This window comes from Strigops habroptila, chromosome 1 (genome assembly GCF_004027225.2).
Source record: "Strigops habroptila isolate Jane chromosome 1, bStrHab1.2.pri, whole genome shotgun sequence".
In the NCBI taxonomy this organism is placed as follows: domain Eukaryota; kingdom Metazoa; phylum Chordata; class Aves; order Psittaciformes; family Psittacidae; genus Strigops; species Strigops habroptila.
The window spans coordinates 138,276,573-138,302,468 of NC_044277.2; the positions used below are offsets into that span (position 1 = coordinate 138,276,573).

The 25,896-nt window shown below is 36.6% G+C and overlaps 1 protein-coding gene across 9 annotated transcripts in view; it reads right to left on the bottom strand.

Annotated features, from left to right (window-relative positions):
- Nucleotides 1-25,896, bottom strand: part of NEK10 (NIMA related kinase 10) — a 96,947-nt gene that overhangs the window by 29,808 nt on the left and 41,243 nt on the right. For 6 of the 9 annotated variants that reach the window (XM_030512363.1, XM_030512343.1, XM_030512378.1 and 3 more), the window contains 5 exons: nucleotides 14,800-14,929; nucleotides 14,145-14,215; nucleotides 11,228-11,441; nucleotides 3,463-3,646; nucleotides 3,291-3,377 (listed from right to left, as the gene is read on the bottom strand). In XM_030512363.1, the coding sequence (XP_030368223.1) occupies nucleotides 3,291-3,377; nucleotides 3,463-3,646; nucleotides 11,228-11,441; nucleotides 14,145-14,215; nucleotides 14,800-14,929 (686 nt within the window). Of the gene's footprint in view, nucleotides 1-3,232; nucleotides 3,378-3,462; nucleotides 3,647-11,227; nucleotides 11,442-14,144; nucleotides 14,216-14,799; nucleotides 14,930-25,896 lie in introns of those variants that run through there. The other 3 variants (XM_030512387.1, XM_030512371.1, XM_030512411.1) reach the window with 2 other exon arrangements.

The window sequence follows — 25,896 nt, forward strand, 5'->3', positions numbered from 1 at the left end:
AAGGAGTCCTGAATCTCTACATCTTTGCTTACTGGTTAACAGCTAGATAAATTCTGAGATTCCTCCAAATACTGGAAATGTATATTAAATTATGAGGTAACAGAAAATATGAGATACAGCACAACTACAGGACTGTGCATTGAGATTTCTTAGCCTCATGAAAAGCTAGTAGCTGAGCAGTTCTGAAAGGGGTCTAAGGTATGCTTACCTTCTCATTGTGAGGAAGGTGAGAGGGCAAGTATATAAAACCCTAGGGACCAGGGCTTTCTAATGGCATATTTTACACACAGCTAGTCTTTCAATATACTTTGGGATTGTCCTGAGTGCAGTATAAATGATTCAAGGAAAGAAGAAATACTTTCCAAAAAGTATTACCAGACATAGAGTAAACTTTTAAACTCTTTCACACTCAACTGACGTACTGGTTTTACTGGACTATCATACATTAAGAAATACCACATATTTTCCTTCTATTTGGTTTTACCAGCAGAAATGCAGGTACAGTTGTAAATCAAAACCAAGTAGAAATCTCTTAAATTTGACTAAGATAAAGTAAAATTGGGAACATTCTAAATTTCAAAATAAGAAAAAAATACAACTAATAAACTGGTTTAGTCCCATCACTTTTTGAGTCATTATGTCGTTATCCTGTCTCAGTCTTTATCATTTCAAAGTGTAAGGACTTCAGGGGAAAAAAAAAAAATGTATCTCTCACTACCACCTCTGTGTTTCTGAAATGTGCAGAATAAGTGCCACAAACGACTATCCCAGAATCTATATACTCTGCATTTGGCAATGGGTAGATCTGTTCAAGAAGCTGGTTCTGCAGAAATACATTATCTAGAATAAGAACAATAATCCTTTTCTTAAAGCATAACTGAAAAACACAGGGTATGTAAAATTATTAAAAATATTATGACAATTAGTGGAATATAAAAATAGCTAACCGCTATTGTATACCAGCATACATAACATGTATCACATGCATACCAGCTTCTAAGCCACTGAAATCAGCGTATTGCACCTTTTTACAAAATACCATTCCACTTTTAAATTAGAGTGATATTTTTCTCCATTTGCAGATCATATTTTCTCTGTAAGTGATGTGATGGCAGCATAATTAGACAAACACTTTCAAGACCCTGATCAATAAACCCATAATTGAAACACTTTTTCATGTTAGCAGTTCCCAAGTTAGCTAGATGAAAGTTGGTCTCATTTTCCCCTGTAATGCTGACACGTTTGACGAAATCATGGCTAATAATTCAAACAATTAGCCACGTATTAGCAATGAATGGAGCATAACCCAAGCAATACCCAAGTATCCTGAATATTTTTTTAAAGCTATCTTTTCTTTTTACCTGAAAAGAAGAAAAATCTGCCAGCATTAATTACAACTGATCTACAACACTTCAACATTAAGTAGAAACTGCAGGTGATCTAAGAATGTATAACTACAAAATTATTTTTTCTGAAAAAGCATTCCTGAAATATCTATATAACAATTTAACTCTATGCTGGAAGGAACATAGACAATGACTTATAGAAATGCTGATTGAAGTTACTGGGAACAATACGAACTGACTGGGTCTTTCCACTTAAAGTATTTCATTAAATCAATGGAAATATGGTACAAAAATATTTAAATATTAGGAGAAGTCAATATTTTGTTAATGTCCAAATCTTAACAAAGATAAATTAACAACAAGGAAATCATTAACAATAACGCTTTGAGTTTGGCAAGGTACAAACTACACAAAGATCTCAAATGTCTGTGTACAATGCTGAACTAGCCCACAAAGAACTACATTTCTGGGAGATGCGCAATATGTTATTCTTCAGTATAAACACAAAATAGAACATTGCCTCCACAGGCTGCTTTTCCTCAAGGGGTTCCTTCTATGTAGCCCCCTCCCACAGTCAGACTAGGTTTCTCTGAACCATGTAACCTTCTCTTGTTACTCTCTTAGCACAAGAAAGTAACAAAGAAAAGGCACTTCTTTTTTTAAAGAAAACTTTGATAATGAACTCCGGGCTGGTTAGCCACAGGTCCTCCAGTCGTTAGAGTGGCAGGCAAACCATATTAATGGATATTAGGTAGAATTATGAAAACATTTCTTTGCCCTGCACTAATGGCTAGACATTTCAATTAAAACCAGTCATATTTGACCAGTACCTGACGAAAATCTAAAGGAAATTCAGCTAGCAAATAGGACTACAAAGACATAAAGTACTATTATTCTTAGTTTTTTGTAGCCTGGGATCTTGCAACGATGACATTTGTTAATCTTCAGACAACTGCGTTGCTTTCCCTTTTTAAAAGTACAGTTTAGATCACCCACAGATTTTCTGTCAGAACTTCATAGGATGAATGGAAATCTCAAATTTTGCTCAGCTCTAATATCAATCCTTTTCTTTTTTTCCTTTAAATGCTCTTTGATTTTCTCTAACCAGAATCTTGTCCTGTTTAATAGGTAGATCACAATAGCTCATAATTTAGCAGGTAGTTCATAGTGGTTACAGATGTTTCACATCTCTTTTTTTATATATATATATACTTATAATAAAATCCAAAAACCTTTTACTTAAGATAACTGGTTTTAATTGAAATGTCTAGCCATTGGTGCAGGGCAAATAAATGATTTGATAGTTACAGATGTTTCAGATCTCTTTTTTTATTTTTTTTATATATATATATATATAAAATAAAATCCAAAGACTTTTTACTTAAGATAACACCAAAGACAGCTAGTGCTTTCCTACCTGATTATCATAAATAACTACAAGCAGAATTAACAATGTGTTTTGTCACATAATCCCTTCCTAATTTGAATCTAATCATTAAGCATTCCTTCAATTCCATTCAGTCAATTCATCTAGACAGCTAAAGCTTGCCTCTTTCAATTTTCTTTTGTACAGTCTCTAATAGCACACTCCATTTATTCATATGAATAACATTATTGTTACCGAGACAAAAGTTTTATACTCTTATCAACAGTAGTTATCCTTCATATTTAAAAACACTTTCTTTGTCAAGTTGCCCAACGATATTCCAGTTTTCATAGCCATTACTGCAAAATATGGGGACAAGCTACACAAAGACCTTGTGATGCAAAATGTATTATACTCAAAATGGCTGGCATAGAGGCACAGTTACTTTATTTTTCTTTCCTTAGGATGGACAACAGATCATGAACTTGCATTAAATTATGAAATATCCTAATATCTTGGAATAAACAACTACTTTGCTGTTAGAAAGTAGTGTATGCTTCATTCTGAAGGAATCTTACCAATAGCAGACTCTTGCAAATAGTTTGAACTGGAGCTGCTTGAGTTGTCCAGTATGTCCAGCTCATCAACTAATTTAGCGAACATATCTGCACATAAACATGAAAGCAAAGAATCTTTTAACCTAACTCTGACCAGGATAATAGAACTCCTGATGCTCCTGCAATTGACTACCTTTCTCAGAGTTCTCTGAAGTGCTGTGATCTTCTACCAGGATTTCTTCATATGTTCTTTCCTCATCTTTTCCATGTGCAGACTGACAACTTTCACCTGGGAGATCAGTGTTTTCTGAAAACTCACTTTTGCAACAGGCTGGTCCACTGCTGCTGCTATGAAGATTCAACTTCTTGCAATTTTTCTGACAAACAAAAAGGAAATAATGTTATGTACTGTCCTTATCCAGCACTCATTAGAAAACCTGCAAATGAAAGTTTCACTTGTGTATGCACCACATAAAAATGCACTTTTTTTCCCCCACTCAGCTGCTAGTCCAGGACTATGTGTTATCTGGTTCAGCCACCGATTCTAAATTTAAAGCAAAACTTTCAAAGTCTTAATCTAAAAAAATTATTTCTAGCCTTTACATAAAAGGCATATTTGTTCTTGATGAAGGTCTTTCCATAACAACAACTGAAAGTAGAAAAAAATATGAAACAAATGCCAGACCAGAAAGAAATACTGAACAACACAAAAAATAAAAGACTGGACAAAGATAATAGGTTCCCAGATACAAGCAATAGGAGATTTACTCTCTTCCAGCTTAGATAATAAACAGCAGACCAGTTCTGGACAGTGCAAAACCTGCACAACTGTCGGTAGTAAAATATGAAGTGGACTTGACATGATGTGATACCAAAAAGACCCCCCAACTCTGAACTGACCAAATGCAGACTGGCATTACCAAAGCAGAGCTAAGAAAATCAAAACACAGAATATAAATCGTCTGTAATATTTAAGTACTGAATCTTGTCTGCAGCACAAAGTTCATTACTGAGTATAAAATTCTGCCTCTGCCGCTGTCAGTATTTATAGCTTTTCTGGAAAAAAAGAGAGATCCTTCACCCTTATTATTGCTTCTATTTTAATGCAACATATTTTGAAGGCAGACTGTCTTTATGATCTCTTTACATATTGTTCCAAGTCTTCTCATACTATTTATATTGCGCATAAGTAAATTCATGTTCCTTTTTACTCTTATCAGAGCAAAATAAAGGAGAACAAGAGCTAAATTACATAAATATATCAGATTAAATGAATTGGTATGTTTAATATTGAAGTAATTTCAGGAGATAATACATTCCCAAATGCTTCTATGCCTACCAAGTGCGTCAAACACAATTTGGCCTGTATCTAAGACAATGTTCTTCCAAAGTTTTTCCTATGAAGTGTTTTGACTTTACTGGGACACACTAGAAATCTTTCCTCTTTCAGAAACCTAGCTGCACCCCTGAGCACTGACTATATCACTGCCTCCTTAACGGTCTGCTTAAAATACTTCCCCATCTTTTGTTTTATTCCCAAAACTATAGCTTAACTTGTAAGATGTGGCCCGTTAAGATTTTCTCTTTAAATTTGGGTGGGAAAGGGTCATTTTATACTTAAGTACTGAACTGAGCTTACGTCCAAGATACCACTATACCAGTGACTGCAGTATAGCACAGCATGGCAACCACGAAGTATGGCTCTCAAACTCACTTAAAGAAAGCAGTTTAGTCATGGCACATGAGCACGCTAGTTGTACTCTGAACAGTCAGTGCACAGTTACCGAAGAGAACCAACTCACCTGTTCTACGTCAAAGAAAATAAAGTAAAGCAAGAAAAGGGTTAAACTGCATGGATATTTCAAACTTAAATCTCCTTTCAACATTGTCAATACTGAACCTCACATAAAAAAGATTGATTGTTGACAACTTGTAAATCAGGTGGAGCTAAGGCAGGGGGGAAGAGATCAAAAAGACTACTGTTACCAGTTGGTGTCAGCAGTAAGGTGCCACATGAGGAAAGGAAGCCAGTCTGAAATGCGTGAACTGAATTCTGTAGACATCATGATAAAAATAATTGTCAGACCTGTTATAGAAGCTGTTCAGAGATCAGTGAAATGTATCCTAAAGACTTAAAGCAGTTATATAAACTGTAAAGCTATAACCTGCCTATACATACAATCTGGTCCTTTTACATAATATCTGAACATAGAGAACTATAGTATTTCATTATAAATCTGAGAGTAATAAATACATTTACTCTGACATATTTTGACCTACCTAATAGCTAATAATTTGCAAAAGTGATATTATATACTGTTGTTTCTCAGGACACCTGACTGATTTAGAAGAACAAAAGTACTCTGATTGAAGAAGGCTGGGATGCAAGTTCAATGCCACTTCTTCTCAGCATTGGAGTGGGACCATGACCTACATAAGCATTTAAAAAACATTATTTTGTGAGAAAAGCACAGAGAAAGTATTCTCCAACACACTAAAACAACCATTTCCATATGTCTCAAAGTCTGAGACATCTTTCAGATAAGCAGAAAGACAGATAGTTATGTTTTTAAGAAATCTGTGAAACAATGGAATATTCCAAACATCACAAACATTGAAACATGACTTAGGGTGATACATATTCATTTGAACTGTGCTTGTACCTACACATGATTCTAGAGTACAGTATTTTACAAATCTTTCTGGAGGCTTTATCAGTTGATCCAGTTTATGTTCACATTTTTGTAATAATTAGTGCCTCGGTTTCCCCATGTGTCAGGTTTTTTGCCAGCTTTGTGGAAATAAACTCTGCCTTCTAGTATTTAAAAAAACACAGTTCAAAAGGAAACTTAAGCGGAAAAGGGTCCCTGTGCAAAAAATGTTTAAACTATGAACCAAGTAAAATTTTTTTCCAGAATTCATCTTTCCTTATGACTGAGTCAAAGTATCTCTGAAAAAAAAAGATATCGATCCCTTGTTTAGCTCAGGTAGTTGTAAGAGAGCAATAAGGTCTCCCCTGAGCTTTCTTTTCTCAGACGTAGTTCTGTCTGAAAACAGCTATACTGCTTCTTTCATTATTTCCTGCCAAAAAATAGTTGAACTGTTCTGTAAGAAAGAGCCAGGCAGGCTTGTTAGCATAGGCTGTACCCAAGCTGTCTGAAAGAAATTATCAGAGTGTATCTATCTCCTAGGTGTAGCATCCTAGTCTACCAAAAGCACAATACCTTGCTACCTGCAGATCTAGGTCTGGGAGGACTAGTGTTGGCCTGCAGCTGAAAGTCCTATCTAGATGGAATATCACTCACCTTGGGTCTATATGCCATGCTCTTTTGCATGTTGGGTTAGGGGAAGACTTACCAGTTCAAGTGTGAAAAAAGGAAAATTCAGAGAGGAGTCTTGCTGTAAAGCATTCTTGTGCATTTAAAGATTAGGGCAAAGCACTCAGCTAATGGTGACCTAAATGGACAAGCTCAGACTAAACACTAACTTCTGACACCCTATTAGCCCTGACAAACACTGAACATGGAGCCACTCCATAGATCACAATACGCTCAGAAACAAAAGTTATACCCACCTTTCCATTATCTAAACATCTCAGTCTCCCACTACTCTGCATAATTTGGAATTTCATTTGAATGTATGTATTTAAAAATAAGATGTGTATTCTAGTGACATTATTAATAAAAATTAAAATAAGTTTTAATTTCTAAAGAACACAGTACTAGAAAAACTGGTATAGAGAAAGAATGTGATGGAACATGTGTGCCATATGCACAGAGCAGAACTCCAGAAACTGAGACAGTGAAGTTACTCTGATCAGCCAGGTAGTCTATCATGTCTGCCTAATTTTAATATATTCTCTGAGAGTAGCAGGAGGTACAAATGGCTCATATTTTGTTATATATTTTTAACTGACAGATTCCGACTATAGAGCTTACAGTTTTATCTCCCACATTCAAAATATAGGACAGATCTCAATATTCATCGTACTATATTGTTTTAGGTATATTGATAATTTACATTAAAAAATCTGGCAATGAGAAATAAGTTATTCTATTTATGTCAAACAGTATCTGAGCACACTGGCTTATCAAGGGATTCTAAGGATTATTTCTAAGTTAAAACCAGCTCAGGATATATGCAGTAAACGAAACAATAATGGATGATGCCCATAATTAAACACATACTTCCAAAGTAATGAGTGACTTGCCTTCAACTTTTTGCAAACAGCCAAAATAATGTCTAAATTTTTCAAATCTATATACTGTAAAAAGCAATCAAATTATTATTTGGCTGCTGTCTCATCTCTTTAAAGGAAAAGATCAGAAAGATACTTTCATTATTAGTTAAATCAACTGCTGTTTCGAGACCCAGATTTGGCTTGCAAACTCAACTTTTTATGCTGTACTTGCCAGCCAAGGTAACTAACCTTCTCCAGCATTATCTACTGACCTGCCTTTCAATTGCCTACTTATCTGCTTCCATACTGGCCTTAAACTACTTCTAAAACAGATTGAATTCTGGCTCCGAAAGATCTCTGTTGCTTAATTCCATAAACCAGGACAGAGAGTATGCTTCTTATTTCAGGAACATTCACAATATGACACAACTGGGATGAAAAAGGAGGCCATAAGTACATTTTAGTAGAGAGAAAACAAAGTATATGGTAGCTGGCTTCAACAAAATACTGAACTATCTGACTGAAACACTGAATTCTCTGACACCATGGAAAAATGACAAATTACTTGGCTGTGGAATAGCTGGGGCCTTGACTAAGATGAATTAGATTGTCCATACCTCACAGAGTTTTCATTTCAGGACCAGCTGCTTGAAATTCTTCCTAGCACTTTTATTCAGATTATTGTCTTTTTTGTTTCTTTTTTTTCATTTTTATTAATTCAAAAGCCTAACTTTTCAGGAATAATTACTCTCTTTATAGAAGTCCTCCAACTTCATTACATTTTCCTACAATATCAGGGACAGAGAAACAACAAGGCTCCTTCTGTTTCTAAGCCCTGTAGCACTCCTCTGAAATTCAAAAGATCCTAGACTGATTTATTCTCTCTTACTTACAGCAAGGACACATGATAAGTTTTCCCACTTCTCATTACCGAGCTATACTCCCCTAAGCTTCTGCAGTGTTCTGAATCTTTGCCAGATCCAGAATCAGGCCCATTGAAGTGGAACTAGAATTACAGTATCACTTCCTTGCGAAGATTAGCCATCATCCCCCAAAATACAGATGTATTTTCTTTCCCATTTTGTAGATGAGTGTATTTTCCAAGTATTCATACAAAACAGAAGAAGAATCATAGAATAGTTTGGGTTAGAAGGGATCGTCAAAGCTCATCTAGTCCAACCCATATGCAATGATCAGGGACATCTTCAACTAGACATCTTCCTCTAGGTGCCCTTAGCCACATCCAGTCTGGCCTTGAATGTCTCCAGGGATGGAGCATCCACCACCTCTCTGGACAACCTGTGCCAGTATTTTACCACCCTCATGGTAAAGAATGTTCTCCTCACATCCAGCCTAAATTTCCCCTCTTATAGGTTAAAACCATCACCCGTTATCCTATCACAACAGACCCTGCTAAAAAGTCTCTCCTCGTCTTTCCTATAGGATCCTTTTAAGAACTGAAAGGCTGCAATAAGGTATCCCCAAAGTCTTCTCCAGGCTGAACAACCCCAATTCTCTCAGCCTTTCCTCGTAGGAGAGATGTTCCATCCCTCTGATCATTTTTGTGGCCCTCCTCTGGACCCACTCCAACAGGTCCATGTCTTTCCTGTACTGAGGACTCCAGGTGGGGTCTTATCAGAGCAGCACAGAGGGGCAGAAGCACCTCCCTTGACCTATTGGTCACACTCCTCTGGATGCAGCCCAAGATACAACTGGTCTCCTGGGCTGCAAAACCACATTGCTGGCTCACGTCCAATCTTTCATCCACCAGTACCCTCAAGTCCTTCTCCTCTGGGGTACTCCCAATTCTTTCATCCCCCAGCCTCTATTGATACTGGGGGGTGCCCCAACCCAGATGCAGGACCTTGTACTTGGCCCTATTCAACCTCATGAGATTCACTGGGCCCACTCCTCAAGCCTGTCCAAGTCTCTCTGGATGGCATCCCATCCCTCGGCTGTATCAACTGCACCACTCAGGTTCATGTCATCTGCAAATTTGCTGAGAGCACACTCAATCCCACACTAGTACTCTAACTTCAATGTAAAACTACTAGATCTATTATACCTTACAAGCGTCTCGACAGGGAACTCCTCTCTCAAAGATAGGATAGCTACATTGAAATCCCAAATTGAGCAGCTTTTCATCCACAGGTTAGTTTTTTTCAAATTTCGTCACAGCAAGAGAAGGACTATATCAAGATGTGAAAAAATAATGTCATGCAACAATCCTCCAAATGTGTAGGGTAAAAGAACTCAAAAAACCATGGAAAATAATTGCTTATACTGTTTTAAGTTATAAATCGTAGGATACGTCAAGTTGGAAGGGGTTCACAAGGATCACCAAGTCCAACTCTCTGCTCTGTGCCCCTTGTGTGATCATCTAAAACCAAGCCATATGACTAAGAGCATGCTCCAGACACTCCTTGAATTCTGACAGGCTTGGTGCCATAATCACTTCCCTGGGGAGCCTGTTCCAGTGACCTTTTCAGTGAAGAACCTTTTCCTAATGCCCAATCTGAACTTCCCCTGATTCAGCTCCATTTCATTCCTTTGTATCCTATTGCAGGTCACCAGAGAGAGGAGATCAGCACCTTCTCCTCTGTAGGAAGGTGTGGACCGTGATGAGGTCACCCCTCAGTAATGAGGTCACCCTTCAGCCTTGTCTCCTCCAATCTGAACAAGCCAAGTGACCTCAGCCACTCCTCATAAGTCTTGCCCTCGAGACCCTACTCTGTTTCTTTCTCCTATTTCAGTACCTCTTGCATTTCAAATGACAGTGGCTTGTTAAGGTTTTCCTGGAAGTTTTTGGCATACTTTTAATTGGAAAAAAAAGGGTATAATACAAATAATGATCTTCAGCTGAAAGGTCAAAAAACTACTGAAAAAAAAAAAAAAAATCTACAAGTCTTATGCTTGGCCAGGAAGGTGAAGACAAAGAGCACATTAAAAAAACCCAAATCCACAAGTTTTGGATCAGGTGTTACTGAAAACCTTTTTCCTACACAGAGGTTCTTCAGTGCAAACTTCTCAGCCCTGATGAAAGGAATCCAAGAGAGGTACAACAGCTGAACATACAAGAGTAGCTGTGTAAGTTTGCTTCACAATTACCATAATGATAATTTTCACAGTGAGCTTTTACTACTCAAAAACATTGTCCATTTATTTTTTTAAGTAAATTCTCTGAGAACATGTACAAGTTTGGTTCATTACGTAAAATACTGATGTCCTTCATGAAGAGTGCTTAAAACACAGCCTAAAGAAAATGGAAGAATTTTAAGTATCTCTGCAGAACTGTATCAGACAGTAAGAAAGCATGTGCAAAAGCCTTATCAGCATCACTGTTCTTTATTTAGAAATCTGTAATTAAAAATTGTATTTGTGTAGGTTCTATTTTCTAGGTGTCATTGTTTGTGAATCATACACAAGATGACCCATCTTTTCCACCCCGGCCAAGTGCATTTTCTCCTATTCACAAACCATTCACAAGTGTGCAGTAATAATTAAATGTTATGAGATTCTATCAAAACTGCAAATACCTCCATAACAATGCCATTTTCCAACATGGAATGATACCGGTTTTCAAGACACTGTTATTTTTCCTTCATAAGCATGTCCACAAAAAATGAATGAATGCCTTGTCAAAATAAATCAAAGAGCCTGTATGGAAAAATGTTCTAAGAGGATGAGTCTTTTAATTTTTGTCTATTGCCTGGTTTATTGTACCTTATTTTCTCAGATATGACAAACAATGATAAGAAAGCCTAATATGTGTACTTACTTGTGCTAAAATGGAAAGCTGATGGTGATAGGTTACTGCATTTCGATTAGCCTCCATGAAGTACCTCTGGGTTCGTCTCCTCTCCCGATCCAGTTTTTTCTCCAACATGACATGAGAGGTGGATAAAACATCCAGGTATTTCATCATCACATCAGACAGCAGTGAGCTAACTTCCACTATGTCTGGACGTGCCTCTGCGTCAGGAGTCAAACACCTATGGTTGAAAGAACATTCTCTAATGAAAGCTAATTACTTCTTCCTAAAAAACTGCTTACTACCACTGCATTCCTCCACTATTTACCAAGTCATGCTGGCCAGCACTCTGCTCAAGCCTGCAGGGGACAGTGCAGCCTTGGTGTTGACACACCACAGAGTACAGCATCTGGTGTCAGCTGGAACAATTATCTTTGTCACCAACCCAGACAGAACTGCTGAGGGGCTGCTGCTGTGCACTCCCAGACACACTAGGGTGTGGGTGGTGCCTCTTCCCTCGCTGGGGGAGACACCGGCCTCCCTTGGGGGGACTGTGTTCTGGTCAAGGCATTGTACCGCTGGACAAAGCAGCTGTGAAGGAGTTGAGTGTGCCGTCAGAAGTATTTACAGGAGAATTCATTACTACAGTGCGTTGGTCAAGTGTGAAGGGTAGAGGGCTGAGGTGGGGTTCCTCTTGATTCTTCCAGGGACGGGCAAAGGCTCAAGTCAGGGTGGATGCAACCTGCAGTCCAGAACCTGGTCGCTTGGAGTCAAGATCTTCTGGGTAAGGACAAGAGGACCTGAGGAACATTGTGGTGACATTGTGGTAGATGCTTGCTATAAATCGTCCAAAGACGAAGTAAATGAAGCCTTTGTTGGACAGGCGGAAAAAGCTTCATGCAGGCACTTATATTCATCGGGGCCTATAAACTGCCTTGATATAAAATGGCTGAGTGCAGTAATCAGGAGACTTTCAAATCTGTTGATGACAATTTCTTGGTGCAGCAGATTTAGAAGCTAACTAGCAAAGGCACTCTGCCAGACTTGTTGCTCACAAACAAGGAAGAACCAGGTGGGGCAGCCGCAGCTACAGCAACCATCAAACTGTGGAGTTCAAAATCCTGGGAGAAGTGAGAAAGACAGATTGTATGGCTATGACACAGGACTTCAGGAGAACAGAATTCAGCCTGTTCATGGATCTTCATTGTAGAATGCCACAGAAGACTGCTTTGGAAAGTAAAGGGAAAGCTTGGGAGAGCTAACTAGTCTTCCAGGATATCTCAAAGCACAAGAACAGCCCAATCCTGTGTGCAGGAAACAGGGACAATCTACACAGGAAGAATATGCAGATATTGCCTGAAAGGTGGAGTTAAGAAAGCCAAAGCTCAGATGCAGTTGAAACTAGCAATGAATGTGGAAAGCAGAAGAAAAGCTTTCTGTAATTACACTGACAAAAAAACAAAGGCTAAGGAAAATGTGGACCCACTATGCAAGCTAGTGAAAAGGGACATGGAAAAGGCTGGGATGCTCAATCCCTTTTTTGTTTCCATTTCCATCAGGAAGCTTTGGCCTTAAGTGTTCCCAGATCTCTGAGCCTACCTAATCATGGAATCCAAGAGCATGAAGCATTACCGCGCAACAAAAAATATAGTGAGAAAGCATTTAAGCCAATTGAACATATACAAGCCCATGGGATCACAAGAGATGAGCTTGAGGGTGCTGATGCAACTGGTCAATGCCACTATCTATCATGTCTGAAAGGATTAGAGAAAGGTTCCTGTAGACCAGAAAAAGTTTAATATCACATGCATATCCAAGAAGAGCAAAAGAGATTATCCAGAAAGCTACTAGCCAGTCAGCTTCACCTCAGTCCCTGGGAAATAATAGAGCAAATTCCCCTGGATGTAATTTCCAAGCACACAAAGAACAAGAAGGCGACTCGGAACAGTCGGGATGGATTTCCCAAACAGCAGTCATACCTGACTAGCCTGACAAATTCTAACTACAAGTATTTGTAAGTATTTAAAATATTATTTTCAGAACCTCTTAATTAAGTGTTAGTTCTATTAGCTCCTATCCTCTTTATTGTTGTCCTTCATCTTCAAGGACTTTAAATAACAGAAGCCTTTTTGTACAATAAAACATAGCATAAAAACTTTACAGTCTTGTACAGTAAAGTGTTTTTTAGAGATGGAATTCAATATCTAAGTGAGAAAGAAAAAGCATTTTTGTGTTAAGTGGAGTTTTTATAAAATGGAAAAATCAAGGGAGCTAAATCTCAGAAGTGCACCAATTCACTCTCTATACTTTGGCTTACACATTATATTATCACCAGGAAGATGTAATCATAACTAAGAGAAAAATGTGATGAGTGGAACAAATACAGGCTCATATTTTCCTCCATTACTGCATTATCTGTGCTTTCTTAACTCTGCTATACTGCTAACAAGATTAGAAGGTACTGGGAAACATATTTCCACCAATCAAATAAGCACACAGAACTATCACTGTGATCATACAATGATCTATAAATAATATATTGCAACAGGCTGTCGTTGGGCACACGATTACTTCCTTGACTGTAAACTGCACTTGAAAATGACTCAAAATGCTGCTTTTTTTGGAGATTTATGTGTAGGGAATTAACTACAACACTGGTATTGTTAAACTTCAGTACCAAGTATAAAGTCTTTGCTGGCTGGATAAAAATGCTGACTATACCGGCATGAGTTTTCCAGTCGCATCTATGCAACTATATTGCATATGGTATTAGCAGGGTAAGGAGATACCCCAATTCTTCTTTAAATCAGAAGATATTTAATATTCAGAGACAAACAGTGGCAGTTGCTGAAGTCAGAAAATTGTCACATTACCACCACTGGAACTATACAAACCAAAACACCTTTTTGGCAGGATGTTGAAACAAAACTAGATGAGTAATTACCTCTTAATGGTAAATGACACTTTTTCAGAGTACAGTCCTTCTGGCACAGGTTCATACACAGCCCCTACTATCTGCAAAATAAATAATCTACAGTTAGTTGAAGAAAAATATTCCATTATTTATTTGAAGATCCCATAAGTATTGTTCCTTGAAACAACATGACGGGCATTACATCATCAGCTCTAACTTACAAAACGGCTTAGAACAAATCTTCTAATGAAGAATGTCACTTCTAATCAGGTATCCATGTTAATGTACATAATAACTGTAGAATAAGGGGTACAATATGTGAATAAGGGAAACATTAAAACAAACAATAATTTTGTGTATGATCACATCCTATGGTGTAATACGCAATGCCATAGAAAATCCAATATTATAGCACATCAACGAATTTTATGTTTCTAAAGCTTCTATCACCAAATGCAATGATAAAAGTATGCAAGTCCAAGAGGTAAGAATACATTAACATTTCCAAGCAATTTCTGCAATCAGAATGGCAAAATAGCAATTCATACAATGATAAACACTTGTGCTCATTCACACATCAGACCAGAGAGCAGTTTATGCATCTGTAACTTTAAACATAAATTCTCATGGATCTAGTGAACACATGCAAAAATAACTGGTAGGCTGATCTGGCAAATCTGAATACCTTCGTTGCCAAGGAGAGCATATTGGTGCTGTAAAATGGGGGGTTCAGAGTTGCCATCTGATAAAGGATGCATCCTGCAGCCCAGACATCAGCCTTCTCTCCATACAGCTCACTCTTTACAACTTCAGGGCTGAACAGAAAGCAATGCAGCACACAAGTGTTTAATTAATTCATCTAGAAGTAGGCTTATTACAAAAATAAAAACCACTCCACCCAATATTTAGTTGGTCACTACAGCATATTTTCAGAACGCACACAATTACATTCAAAAGGATGCATTTGTTTACTTTACCAGACAAATTCTTTAAGTAGAAGTACCATTAATAGCTTTTCCACTTCTACCACAGTTATTCCCACAACACTAGTGGTTTATATTTTGTTTACTTGTCTTTTCCACTTATTTCATGTTATAATGTCTTTGGACATAATGGAAACAAATAAATTGCTGCATTCAGAACTTGCTTACAATGATGTAGTCCAATAAAATGGATTAGATCCTCATGCAATTCAGGTTTGAATAAGATTCCTATAAATATAGGAATATGTATATATATAAAAAAATATAGGAAAATTTGGATAAGATTCCTATAAATATAGAATGCTAATGAATATTACTTTGCTATTAATGTGAGTAAACAAATTTTACTCATGATATTATTTGCATCCTCTTAAAACTACTGTAATGCATTCCCTGTGAGGATGCCACATGGACACTCAACAGCCAGCTGAATGATGATAAAAAAAATCCTTTTTAAAGATCCATTTAAAACAAATGGAAGGCAGCAGTAATTTCAGTTCTGACTCAGTACAAAGCAGACTCCACTGTGCTGACAGGGTTGTAGTTTTAGTATGGTTTCACACAAAAGCATAATAGCTGCAAGTCAATTAAGTCATTTGGTCTGCTTATTCATGCTGAAAGACTTCTTGTTCTAAATGCATATCTAATCCTTTAAAAAAAAAAATCAAAAGGACTTGCAGTAGAATACTATTTGATCTTGTGTTTAGTCAGAAGTCTCTGACATTTAGAGCATTAGGATGACCCATACCTTAAATAAATACTGTCTCATGCTGAAGAAGTACTTTAAATTACTGAAGTAATATTTGTCTAAGATGACCATGAAAGTTTTACAAGCAATACTTACATGATGCTATGTTTTCCTGGATAATTAACTCTGTAATTTAGCTTTTTTAATAGAATTTTCAAATATTATTTATTTACTTTCAAGAAATGTAGTGAAATCCCTCACCATGTTCTACAGGCTTGCCTCACCATATGCTAGATAGAAATGTGGGTGGCATACAGTACTTGTTGACTAGCAAAACAGTTCTGCAGTTGAGCTGCATCTTTTGGATCCACACTGTTGAGGGATGCCAAGCAGAGAAAGTACCCAGTTCTGTTCCTGTTCACTGCCACCCACAAACTGGAGGGTGGGGGGAGCACATACGGTTTACCTAATTCAGCTGACAACTGTGTATAAACTGTCACTGTCTGGTCAAGACCAGAAAGAATGAGTAGAACCAGACTCTGAATTTTATCCTATAAAAACCCTACAAAATTGGTCTCAGGTACAATTAGTTGAAAATTAATTCAAGGGTTTAGCATTGGTGTGACTTTTTTTTGGTTTATTTGTAAAGGCAGGATTCTTTCTCTAATTCTGAGGTTAAAAGATCTCAATTGTCTGAAATAAGACAGTGGCACTAATTAAATTTTTAGCAAACAGATGTCCACATCATAAAATGCATTGTGTCAAAATAAAATACATAAAGGGAGAAACACTCAGAACTGATAAAGAATTTCATTTCCATTGTTCCAAGGGCTGATCATAATGCTGTGAAGCTGCAGTACTGACACTATACAATATTCACAGTCTTGAATATTAAAAGAGGAAACAGATACTTATGCAATTAGTCACTTAATTCTTGCAGCTAATATATTCAAGATAATCACTACAGTTTTCCTCTATGTTTACAAATCACTGCTCATTTCCAAATTAGATATTCAAGTGGAAAAAGCTTACTTCAGCAGCATTATGTTAACTGTAGGAGAGTCCCTCACTAAAAACATGTCCATAGCAAAAGCAAGACTAAATTTCTCTGAATGTGTCATGTTTTAAGCATCAATTTTCTAGAGCTTCTAAAGCTTCTAAAAAAGTGTCAGTACTATCCAGCTGACTTGACATGGAACAAAGTCGGTGAAGATCTCCCAAGCTGCACAGAACTTCAAGTATGAGGGATGCCAAGCAGAGAAAGTACCCAGTTCTGTTCCTGTTCACTGCCACCCACAAACAGGAGGGTGGTGGGAGCACATACGGTTTACCTAATTCAGCTGACAACTGTGTATAAACTGTCACTGTCTGGTCAAGACCAGAAAGAATGAGTAGAACCAGACTCTGAATTTTATCCTATAAAAACCCTACAAATCCATGAGTTGTCTTGGTACAGTGTTCACTGTTAAACCAAATGCTTCTGACAGGTGCAAGAAGAAGCTGGTATATGTCAGTGTACCAGCTTGTCTTCATACCTACAGGATGAGGAGTATTTTCAAATAAGACATGACTTCAACTAGACACTTATGGATTAATTAAGAGTAATTCTTCAAGACTAATTCCTAGAAGAGGTGATGGCTGTAAAGAAAGAGTAAATAAATAAGCAGCATAAACCACTGCAGAAGATTTTAACAATGACAGAGTTATTGCTTTTAGTCTTTATCATTCCTCCAATTAATTATTTAAAGTTTGATGGAGATTCCTGCAGTTGGTGGTGGTTATACAAACACTCATGCCTAGAAACCATATCTAGATCAGGAAGTAACCGAAGGTGAAAATAGTTAGATGCTAGCAAAGCATCAAATATGCTCATCCCATTCTCCCTTCCCTACAGATATTGACTTCCTGCCACTGTTGGAGGCAGGACAGTAGGAGAGATGGTAGACAATTTGCCATATGCTAATAAACCTTTTTTTTTTCCTTTTTTTTTTTTTGTCCCAAATACTATAAGAGTCTCTGCAGCTCTTCAGATATTCAGATACCTTTGTTAAGATATCTTTAAAACAGTACTTGCTTGTACTTTTTATTTTTTGCCAGCCTTTTTAGTTGCTGGCAGAACTCATCAAAGCAAAGTAGAGGAAGGGATTTACACCATCTTTGTACCTGTAACTGCCACATTCACTATGAAAATGAGACTGCCAGCCTCTGGCCCAGGCTAACTAGGAATTTATCCAGTAGTGTCTGGAAAACTTTCACAGGTAAAGTCTACACAACCTCTCTGGGCACCCTGCTCTAAATTTGAATTATAATGTTATAATGGTGAAAAAAACCCCTGCCTTACACCAAGTTAGAATCTCTCGTTTCAATGACTGTCTATTTTCTCAGAATAGTGCCAAGACCACTAATTTCAGTTCAAAGAATAAAAAAAATCAAGGGTATGCTTGCATTTGGGCACCATTTCTAAGTTTCTGTGAACCATTTGGCCCGTTTTCATTTTACTAAAACTACTGCAGGATAATTTGTGAGTGTTTGGATACCAGTATGATAAAACACAGATCTGCTCTATAATCAGTTCTCTGAATCACAGAAAGAGGAAGGGGAAATAAAGGAGGGAAATAGGTGGGATAAAAAAGAAGATGCTGCTCACCATTAGCATCATTCTAAAGAAGTAAAAAGAGTAAAAAAGAAAAATAGAAAGAGTTGCTGCTTGTCACAGCTCTTCTGGAGAGTTTGCTGTAAGCTACAGATACACAATCAGTATTATAGCTTCATAATTACCACTACAAGCAATGGAAAAAGAAACAGGAACCACAAAACTGACAGTTTGAATAAAGAGTTTCTGTGAAAATTGCTGAAACTATTTGCATTTCTCACCTTCAAGAAAAATTCAACGCAAGCCTTTGGGGATATTCTGTCTGTCCTTTGAGTGATGACTCTAGAAGAGGGTTTTTCAATAACTAGTTAAAAATTTTGCCTTCATGGTTTTCTATTTTGAAGTGTATTGCCAAGTAATTCTATAATAAATTACATTGTCTTCTACATTGTATACATTTTTCTCATTACAAACTATGTTAAATATTTTTGTGAAATATTTTATATGTGGGTATATATATATAAATCATATATATATGATTTCTTCTTCATAGAAAACACCTTTCAGGCATCCTAAATCTCTGCTGACACAGAGTAAAATTAATCATTCCCCATTTTTTGAAATGTATGGGGGTAGGGGAGACATTTACTACATTCAGTTTACAATCTTTCTGTGTAATAAATCCTCTTGCCAGCAGATGGGAATGCAGTTTTAAAATGGGTGAAGAGAGCTAGAAGAGATAACTTTGATGTGTATCATCAGTAAAATCTCAACAGTTTCATTTTTGACTCCAAGCATTTCTAGTCTTTGCCCAGGAAGTTCCTGTACATTCATACAGTTTAGTCTAGAGAGAGACAAAACCAATCTGAGGTCAGTGACAGGCTATTGATAACCATAGGATACAGCACATTGTATTATAATAGCTTTCTTATGTTTTTACTAAAATCTTTATAAAAAAACAAGCCTGGCTTGATGTGGAAGGACACTTTTCAATGCAAATAGTAGTAAAGTTGTGTAGTCTATCTCAATCCAAAATGTTAATGAGCACTGAGAAATGTGTAAAAATAAGATCCCAGTAATAAACCAGTGTAGCTCTCAGCTACACTACTGTGGACCAACAATTTAGAGAATTCCCTGACTTACTCCTTTTTTTCAGCACATATTCAGTGTATCTCTGTCTAAAGCAGAAGCAGATGTGTCACACTCCACATTTTGGAGGTTTTATTTTTCAGTTTTGAAAGTAAAGGTATGGACATCCAGTTAACATTCAACAACTGATTTGTACTTCAATTTACAAAGCTTTAAGCTTTTATGTGTGCTAATATTATACATTATTGCTTAGAGATGTCAAATGTATTAACTTGAAAAATAATTTGTGGCCTTTAGCAGTGTAATAAGACAGAGTTCTAGAACACATCCTTTCATGAACACATGAAAACCTGACAGTAATTCATTTATAATTCACCCATGTCACATATTAATACAAAGCAAATGACATTTTTTTAAAGGTTTACTCTATTGTTTCTTTACTCCTATTGTTCCGTTAAACAAAAACAAGCAAAAATCTTCATTACTAAATCATTAAATATCCAAAGCATAAGCATCTTCAGAGCACAAAGTCATTTTCTTAATCCCTAAGCACAAAGAGTCACTCATACCTACTTTTTTTCCCCAGGACTCAGAACACATACAAAACTGTAAAGGCCAAAAAGGCCTCATATGTGGCAAGTTGTTCAGGCTGTACATTTGAAAAATATTGTAAGTCAAGATGTTGTTTTGGTCCTGCTTCTCCCAGTCATTCTTTACTGTCTGCTCTGCTGTGCCAGCTCAAGTACCTCTACAGCCACATTATGAGTCAGACCAATGATATGATGCCTGTGAGAAAACGCCTAAATTATTTTTCAGCCAGGTCAGATCCCTAATCTAGCTGATCATAGTACGTTTATGCAAATCCTTCTGTTGGCCCAGGAGTGGTTTGGCTGTTTTGGGAGATTTTTTTTCACAGTTAGGTTTTTTTTTTGTCCCCTTGAAAAATTTCATTGATAGAGTTTCTCTCACAGCCCTAAAAACAACTGGTACTGGCAAAAATCTGGGAGGCTTTTTCTAGGGAAGAGAGATACTAAATACAATTGGCAAGAGGCCAGCTTTATAAATATAAAAGCTGCTTCTACTGAAACACAACTTTCAGCTTTACTCTTAGTTCATAATGCTCAAGAAACCTTTTTCTTTACCTTTTCAAAGTCAGAAAAATTTAGTCACATTTTTCAAAATCAAACTGCACTGAGAAAATACATAAAAAGCTTCAGCATATTTCTTCTTGGTTGTCTTTTCTAAGCATAAAACCTATATTAAAAACTGCTGAAAATAGCAGGAGAATTTTACCGTGAGGAATTCTGTGTTCATACACAGAAAATAACCAGTGAGGTACATTCAGCTACTATGTGTTCTCCCATCTTTGAACTGTCTACTTTTTCTGCAAGGGTGTAAGTCTCTTCAGTTAGAAAAGGTTCATGTATTTATCCGATAGAGCTTCTTTTGGGCTTGGGTGGGTTTTTTTTGTTTGGTTGGTTTTTATTTCATTGGTTGGTCATTCGGGGTTTTTCTTGTTTGGTTTATTTTTGCTTGGGTTTTTTTTTTTTTTTTTTTTGTGGCAGCTTTGTATTTTCACTGCTTTTACACATACGAACCTTTAGCACAAGTGAAAACAAGTTCTTTTTGAATCTCATGAAGCAGTAGCAAAAAGGCACCTCTGCATAACTATGGCAGTTGCATACTTTATAGGACACCACTGGGCAATTTCAGTCTTCTGCTTAAGTATCAGTGGCAGCAGGTAAAACAAAAAAACTGCCAGAAGTTCTCGTACATACAACATAGAGGGTTGTATGTACTTGAAAGAGTGGAAGGCACCAACGTGACAATATGTTCAAATACAGTTATGCCAGAAACAGTGTTGCTAGTTGGATAAATAAATCTATGCTTAATTTGACAATGTAGAACAATTAAACTAAAAAAAAGCATGACAATATCTGTTTTATGCTATCTAAGCTGAATTAACTTCTCTACAAGTATGAACATTCTCACTGATTTTTACGTATATGTGTGCGTGCATGTCTATGTGTATCCATTTTTATATATGTGTGTATAAATATTTACACAGTACTACTCATACATTTTGGGTCTCTAGAACTTAGCAGCCAGTAGGATATTCTGTGAATACATCACTTCAGAAATAGAGCAATTCAGGAGCACTTCCAGTGTACAGTACTCTTGACTTACATTGGCAACAAAAATTGGGAGAACTCTCAAAATAATTCAAGGGCCAAGGTTATCAATATTGAAGTATCCTTTACAGCCAGACCACAATTATTGGAGTTTCATGGAGTTTTATGTGTATTTACCCCCAACTGAAGGGTTTCTATGAACTTCAATTTCAAGTTAAGCTTCTATTTGTAATGTTTTTTCCTCTTATCAGGATACAGTGTGTAGGCACATTGGCAAATGTCTCATAAATATACAATTCAGTTTGAATTTGGCCTTCTTGTCTATACACTGTATCTTTTGACCTGGAAAAAAACTTGCCAGGAGTCAGTGTGTAAAACTACTACGCGTTTCTAGGCCTTCACTTTTTAAAAAACTTGTTTCAAGGACAATGTTAAAAGCCTTGTGGGTTCTATTAGAAAAGGTGACATTTATAGCAAGCTGCTTCTTCCTTCAGTTGTCTTATTATTACTGAAGAATGTCATGAAGTGTCACCTTTCACACTGTAATGAAAATATAATTACCTAATTAAGCTCAAAATGTGCGTAGAGTTTCAACTTTTTTATGCTTCTGAATTTTCAAGATTATCATACACATCTCTGAGTAAATGATAAGGACAAACCAAAGTACCATAAATCTGTAGTTTAGTGTTCCAGTATTACGTAAAGAGCTTCTGGGAAGCTTTAACAGAAGAAAACATTGAAGTTCTAATTTACACCTATTAATCCTTCAAACACATCCTGGAACAAAGTGTAAAACAACCAGAGGAAGTACAAGTCAGATTATGAAACTTAAAAAATAAAACTTCCCTTCAATGTGATTTTTGATTTATATTATTAAAGGGAAGCATCACATGGTCTGCACATCTGATGTTCTTATTCATAAGAAAATATCTAGCAGATTGTCAGGTTGTGACTTTCAACAAAAACGCTGTAGAAAAATTGTATCTGTAAGCTGTGGCAAAGTGCTATCCATATACATAAAAACTGAAACACTTATACTCTAAAAGGTACTCATACATCTGACAGATGCTTCTAAGAATTGATTCCTTCAAACCACGGATAATTTCCAGTGAATTATAACTGCAAATTCCTAGAAAATACTTAAGTCTGTAGCTGTACAAACAGCTCAAGAAAATAAAAAGGTTTTTCCTTCTTACCCGTGGAACAGAAATCTGAACACTTTAAATATGGTAAAGGATTTTGCTTACCAAGCTATATGCTTTCAGAATGAACTTTGTTCAGTGCCTTTGTCCAAGTAACCAAGCTTATCAAGAAATCGCATAAATATTTAAAACTGAAAGGGAGACATAAAAAAACAAGTATCTGCAAAAAGATGACTGGAAGCAGTAACAAATCCAATTCTACAACAACTCTAAAATAAACCTAAACCTTTAATTACTGATTTCATATAAGGTGTTAATTTCACCTAACTTTAAACTCCTATAAGTTAGATTTATGCTAAGCTAGTGCTCTAGATCCCGCTGTAGCAAATGGAGAGAGGCAGGCACATCAAGCTGTTGATTCATCTCATTCTAAAATAACTGTTTAAGAAGATGAAATTCATTACTGAACTGCCTATTTTTTCCCTTACTTTCAGTCATCATGTTGCTGCTTAACTTGAATTAGATGCCTAGCTTTTGTATGACTACATAAAAGCAAGATGAATACCAGCCACACAGAGACTTGTTTCTGACAGTAATTTTTTTCCCATGGTAAGGTATGAATTAGATGACTCTTCAAGCATTTGGATTTGCTGGAACCTAACATACAAGATAATTAACTAACTACTTTCTCTCTAGCAATCACATTCAGTATGAATTAAATGTAAAGGAGAAAAAAAAAGCAGACAGCTGAAGATTTTACCTGAATGAGACAGTAACTTCATTGTCATCTTTTACACAGAATTCTAAATTCCCAAATCTAAATAAAGCCTGCAAAAGCCTTCATGAAAGTCAGTAGATGAAATATGCGCACAGGGTCATGACATGATAATCTAGGCATAACTTGTTATATATTTCAATATTAAACAAAGAATTGATTGTTTGATGGCTCACTTACTTACAAACATCAGCTGAAAAAGTAAGGCTAGATGGAAAACTGAGCAGACTAAAGAGAAAGAAGGAAGAGGTTTGAAATGTCACCTCATTCTATTCAGCTCACTCCCTAGCCACAGTAATAGGCTCCCTTGAGAAATAAGCCAGAAGCAAAATAGGACAAGTGACCTAAACTGAATTGTCACATGATCCTGTGATGAGAAAAACATTTCATTCCACAGTTTTCTTCTCTAAATTCTCTCTAGAATTCCTTTCAGGATCAAACTAAAGCTTTTATTAACTCCCCTTGAGATAGGAAGTAGAAAGATAATACTGTACATGTTGATTTGTAAATAGCAATCAACCAAACTTACCAAAAAAATTACATTTGCAACACACTCCTGCATCTCTCAATTTAGGGCATTTTCATTTTTGTAAAAATAGACAGACTACTCATCTGCAGTTGAGATCCTACAGCTAAGTCACTGATGCATTCCAGGATAACACTGTTCTACCTCTTGGCATAAAATCATTGACCCTTGCCTGTGCAGTTCAAATTGTGGAGAGCCTAGGCATTGAGCAGTAACTCAGAAAAAGAGCCTTCTTCAGCAGAATAGGTAGCAAAAGCAGATACATACATTTGTCTGAAATCATGGGGCATTTAAATTCAACCTCCTATGAGATTCCTGTGAGCAATAACCAGCCATAACAAAGAAGCTGGAGGACTGTAGGTGTGGAAAATGTCAGTTGCCAATGTGAGTAACATAATTACAGGCAGGTTAACTCCAAATTATTAAACCCACAAAAGTTATTCAAATATCAGCAAATCATTTATTTTTACCTCTCCCCTCTTTTATTTGAAACAGACTCTTCCATGATGCTTATTTTAAATAAGATCCTGATAAGGCTAGGCATGCAGCTCAAGCAGGAAATATGGTCACTTATGGTAAGAGAGGAAATGGAAGAAAAGACTACAGGCTGCTATGCTTGCAGATGATTCAGACATGAACTTCTTGTTCATTTAGAAGACATCAATGCCCCTTCATAGCATTTCTTAACCAGATGTCTATCTTACTTTTCATTCTAATTATTTTCTTTATTTCAATTATTCTAGAACAGTATTATGAACATTTGGCCTCCTACTTGTCAGTCGGTTCTTGACATGGCTGTTCTTTCAGTCAGATGCCTAACAAACCTCATGCTGCCTCCAGTAATTCTTAAGCCACAGGTGGCCTGCCATTCCTTGAAGTAGACAGTGAATCTACTACTTCACAAAACAGGAAAAGGTAAAAAGAGGAGAGCAGACCCTTAAAAATACAGTATTAACATTTCTCTAATAAGACATGGCCACTTATTGCTCTGGTGCTTACTTTAATAATGTTTCCATATAGTCCAAGAACTGCATTGTGTTACAGTGGCATGTGCTTTCTCTATTTCTATCATTAACACCATTGTAACAACAAAAATCATCATTCTGTGCAAAAACTGTGAAAAAAACAATTTACTTAATACCACATCCATTATTATATAATATTATGCATGGGAGTAAAACTGGAAATGATGTGAAACAAAGAAAGAAAGCATGAAGAGATCTGTATGTCTCTCTGGAAAAAAAAAAGTTTCAATAGAAATAATAGAAGTCCCCACCTTTACCACTATAATGAGAATTTCCTCAGAACACCATGAAAAGACAACACCTCAATTTCAGCATGAAAAGTCAAATGTTACATAAAATTCTTCTGTGTATCAGTTTGCTGACATTTTAGAACAATTGTGTTTCAGAAAGATCAAGTTAGTTCACAAACGTGTAACATTCTCACCTACTTCTTAATGATACCTGAGGGGTCTGCTCTTCTTCAGAGTTTCCCAACAGCTTACCAATATCAGTCAAATTCTCAAGGAATTACAATGATATTCTCTATTCCATCCCAATTTCAAAATTTACTTAATTTCCCAGAGTTTTTCTAGAATTTCTGTATACATATACTACTACAAAAGCAGTTATCATAACCATGACTCGCCTAACTTTTACTTATATCACAGAATCATAGAATAGTTTGAGTTGGAAGGGACCTTCAAGGTCATCTAGTCCACCCCCCCACCCGCAATGAGGTGGAAGACATCTTCAATTAGATCAACTAGATCAGGTTGCCCAGAATGACATCCAGCCTGGCTTTGAATGTCTCCAGGGATAGTGCATCCACCACCTCTCTGGGCAACCTGTG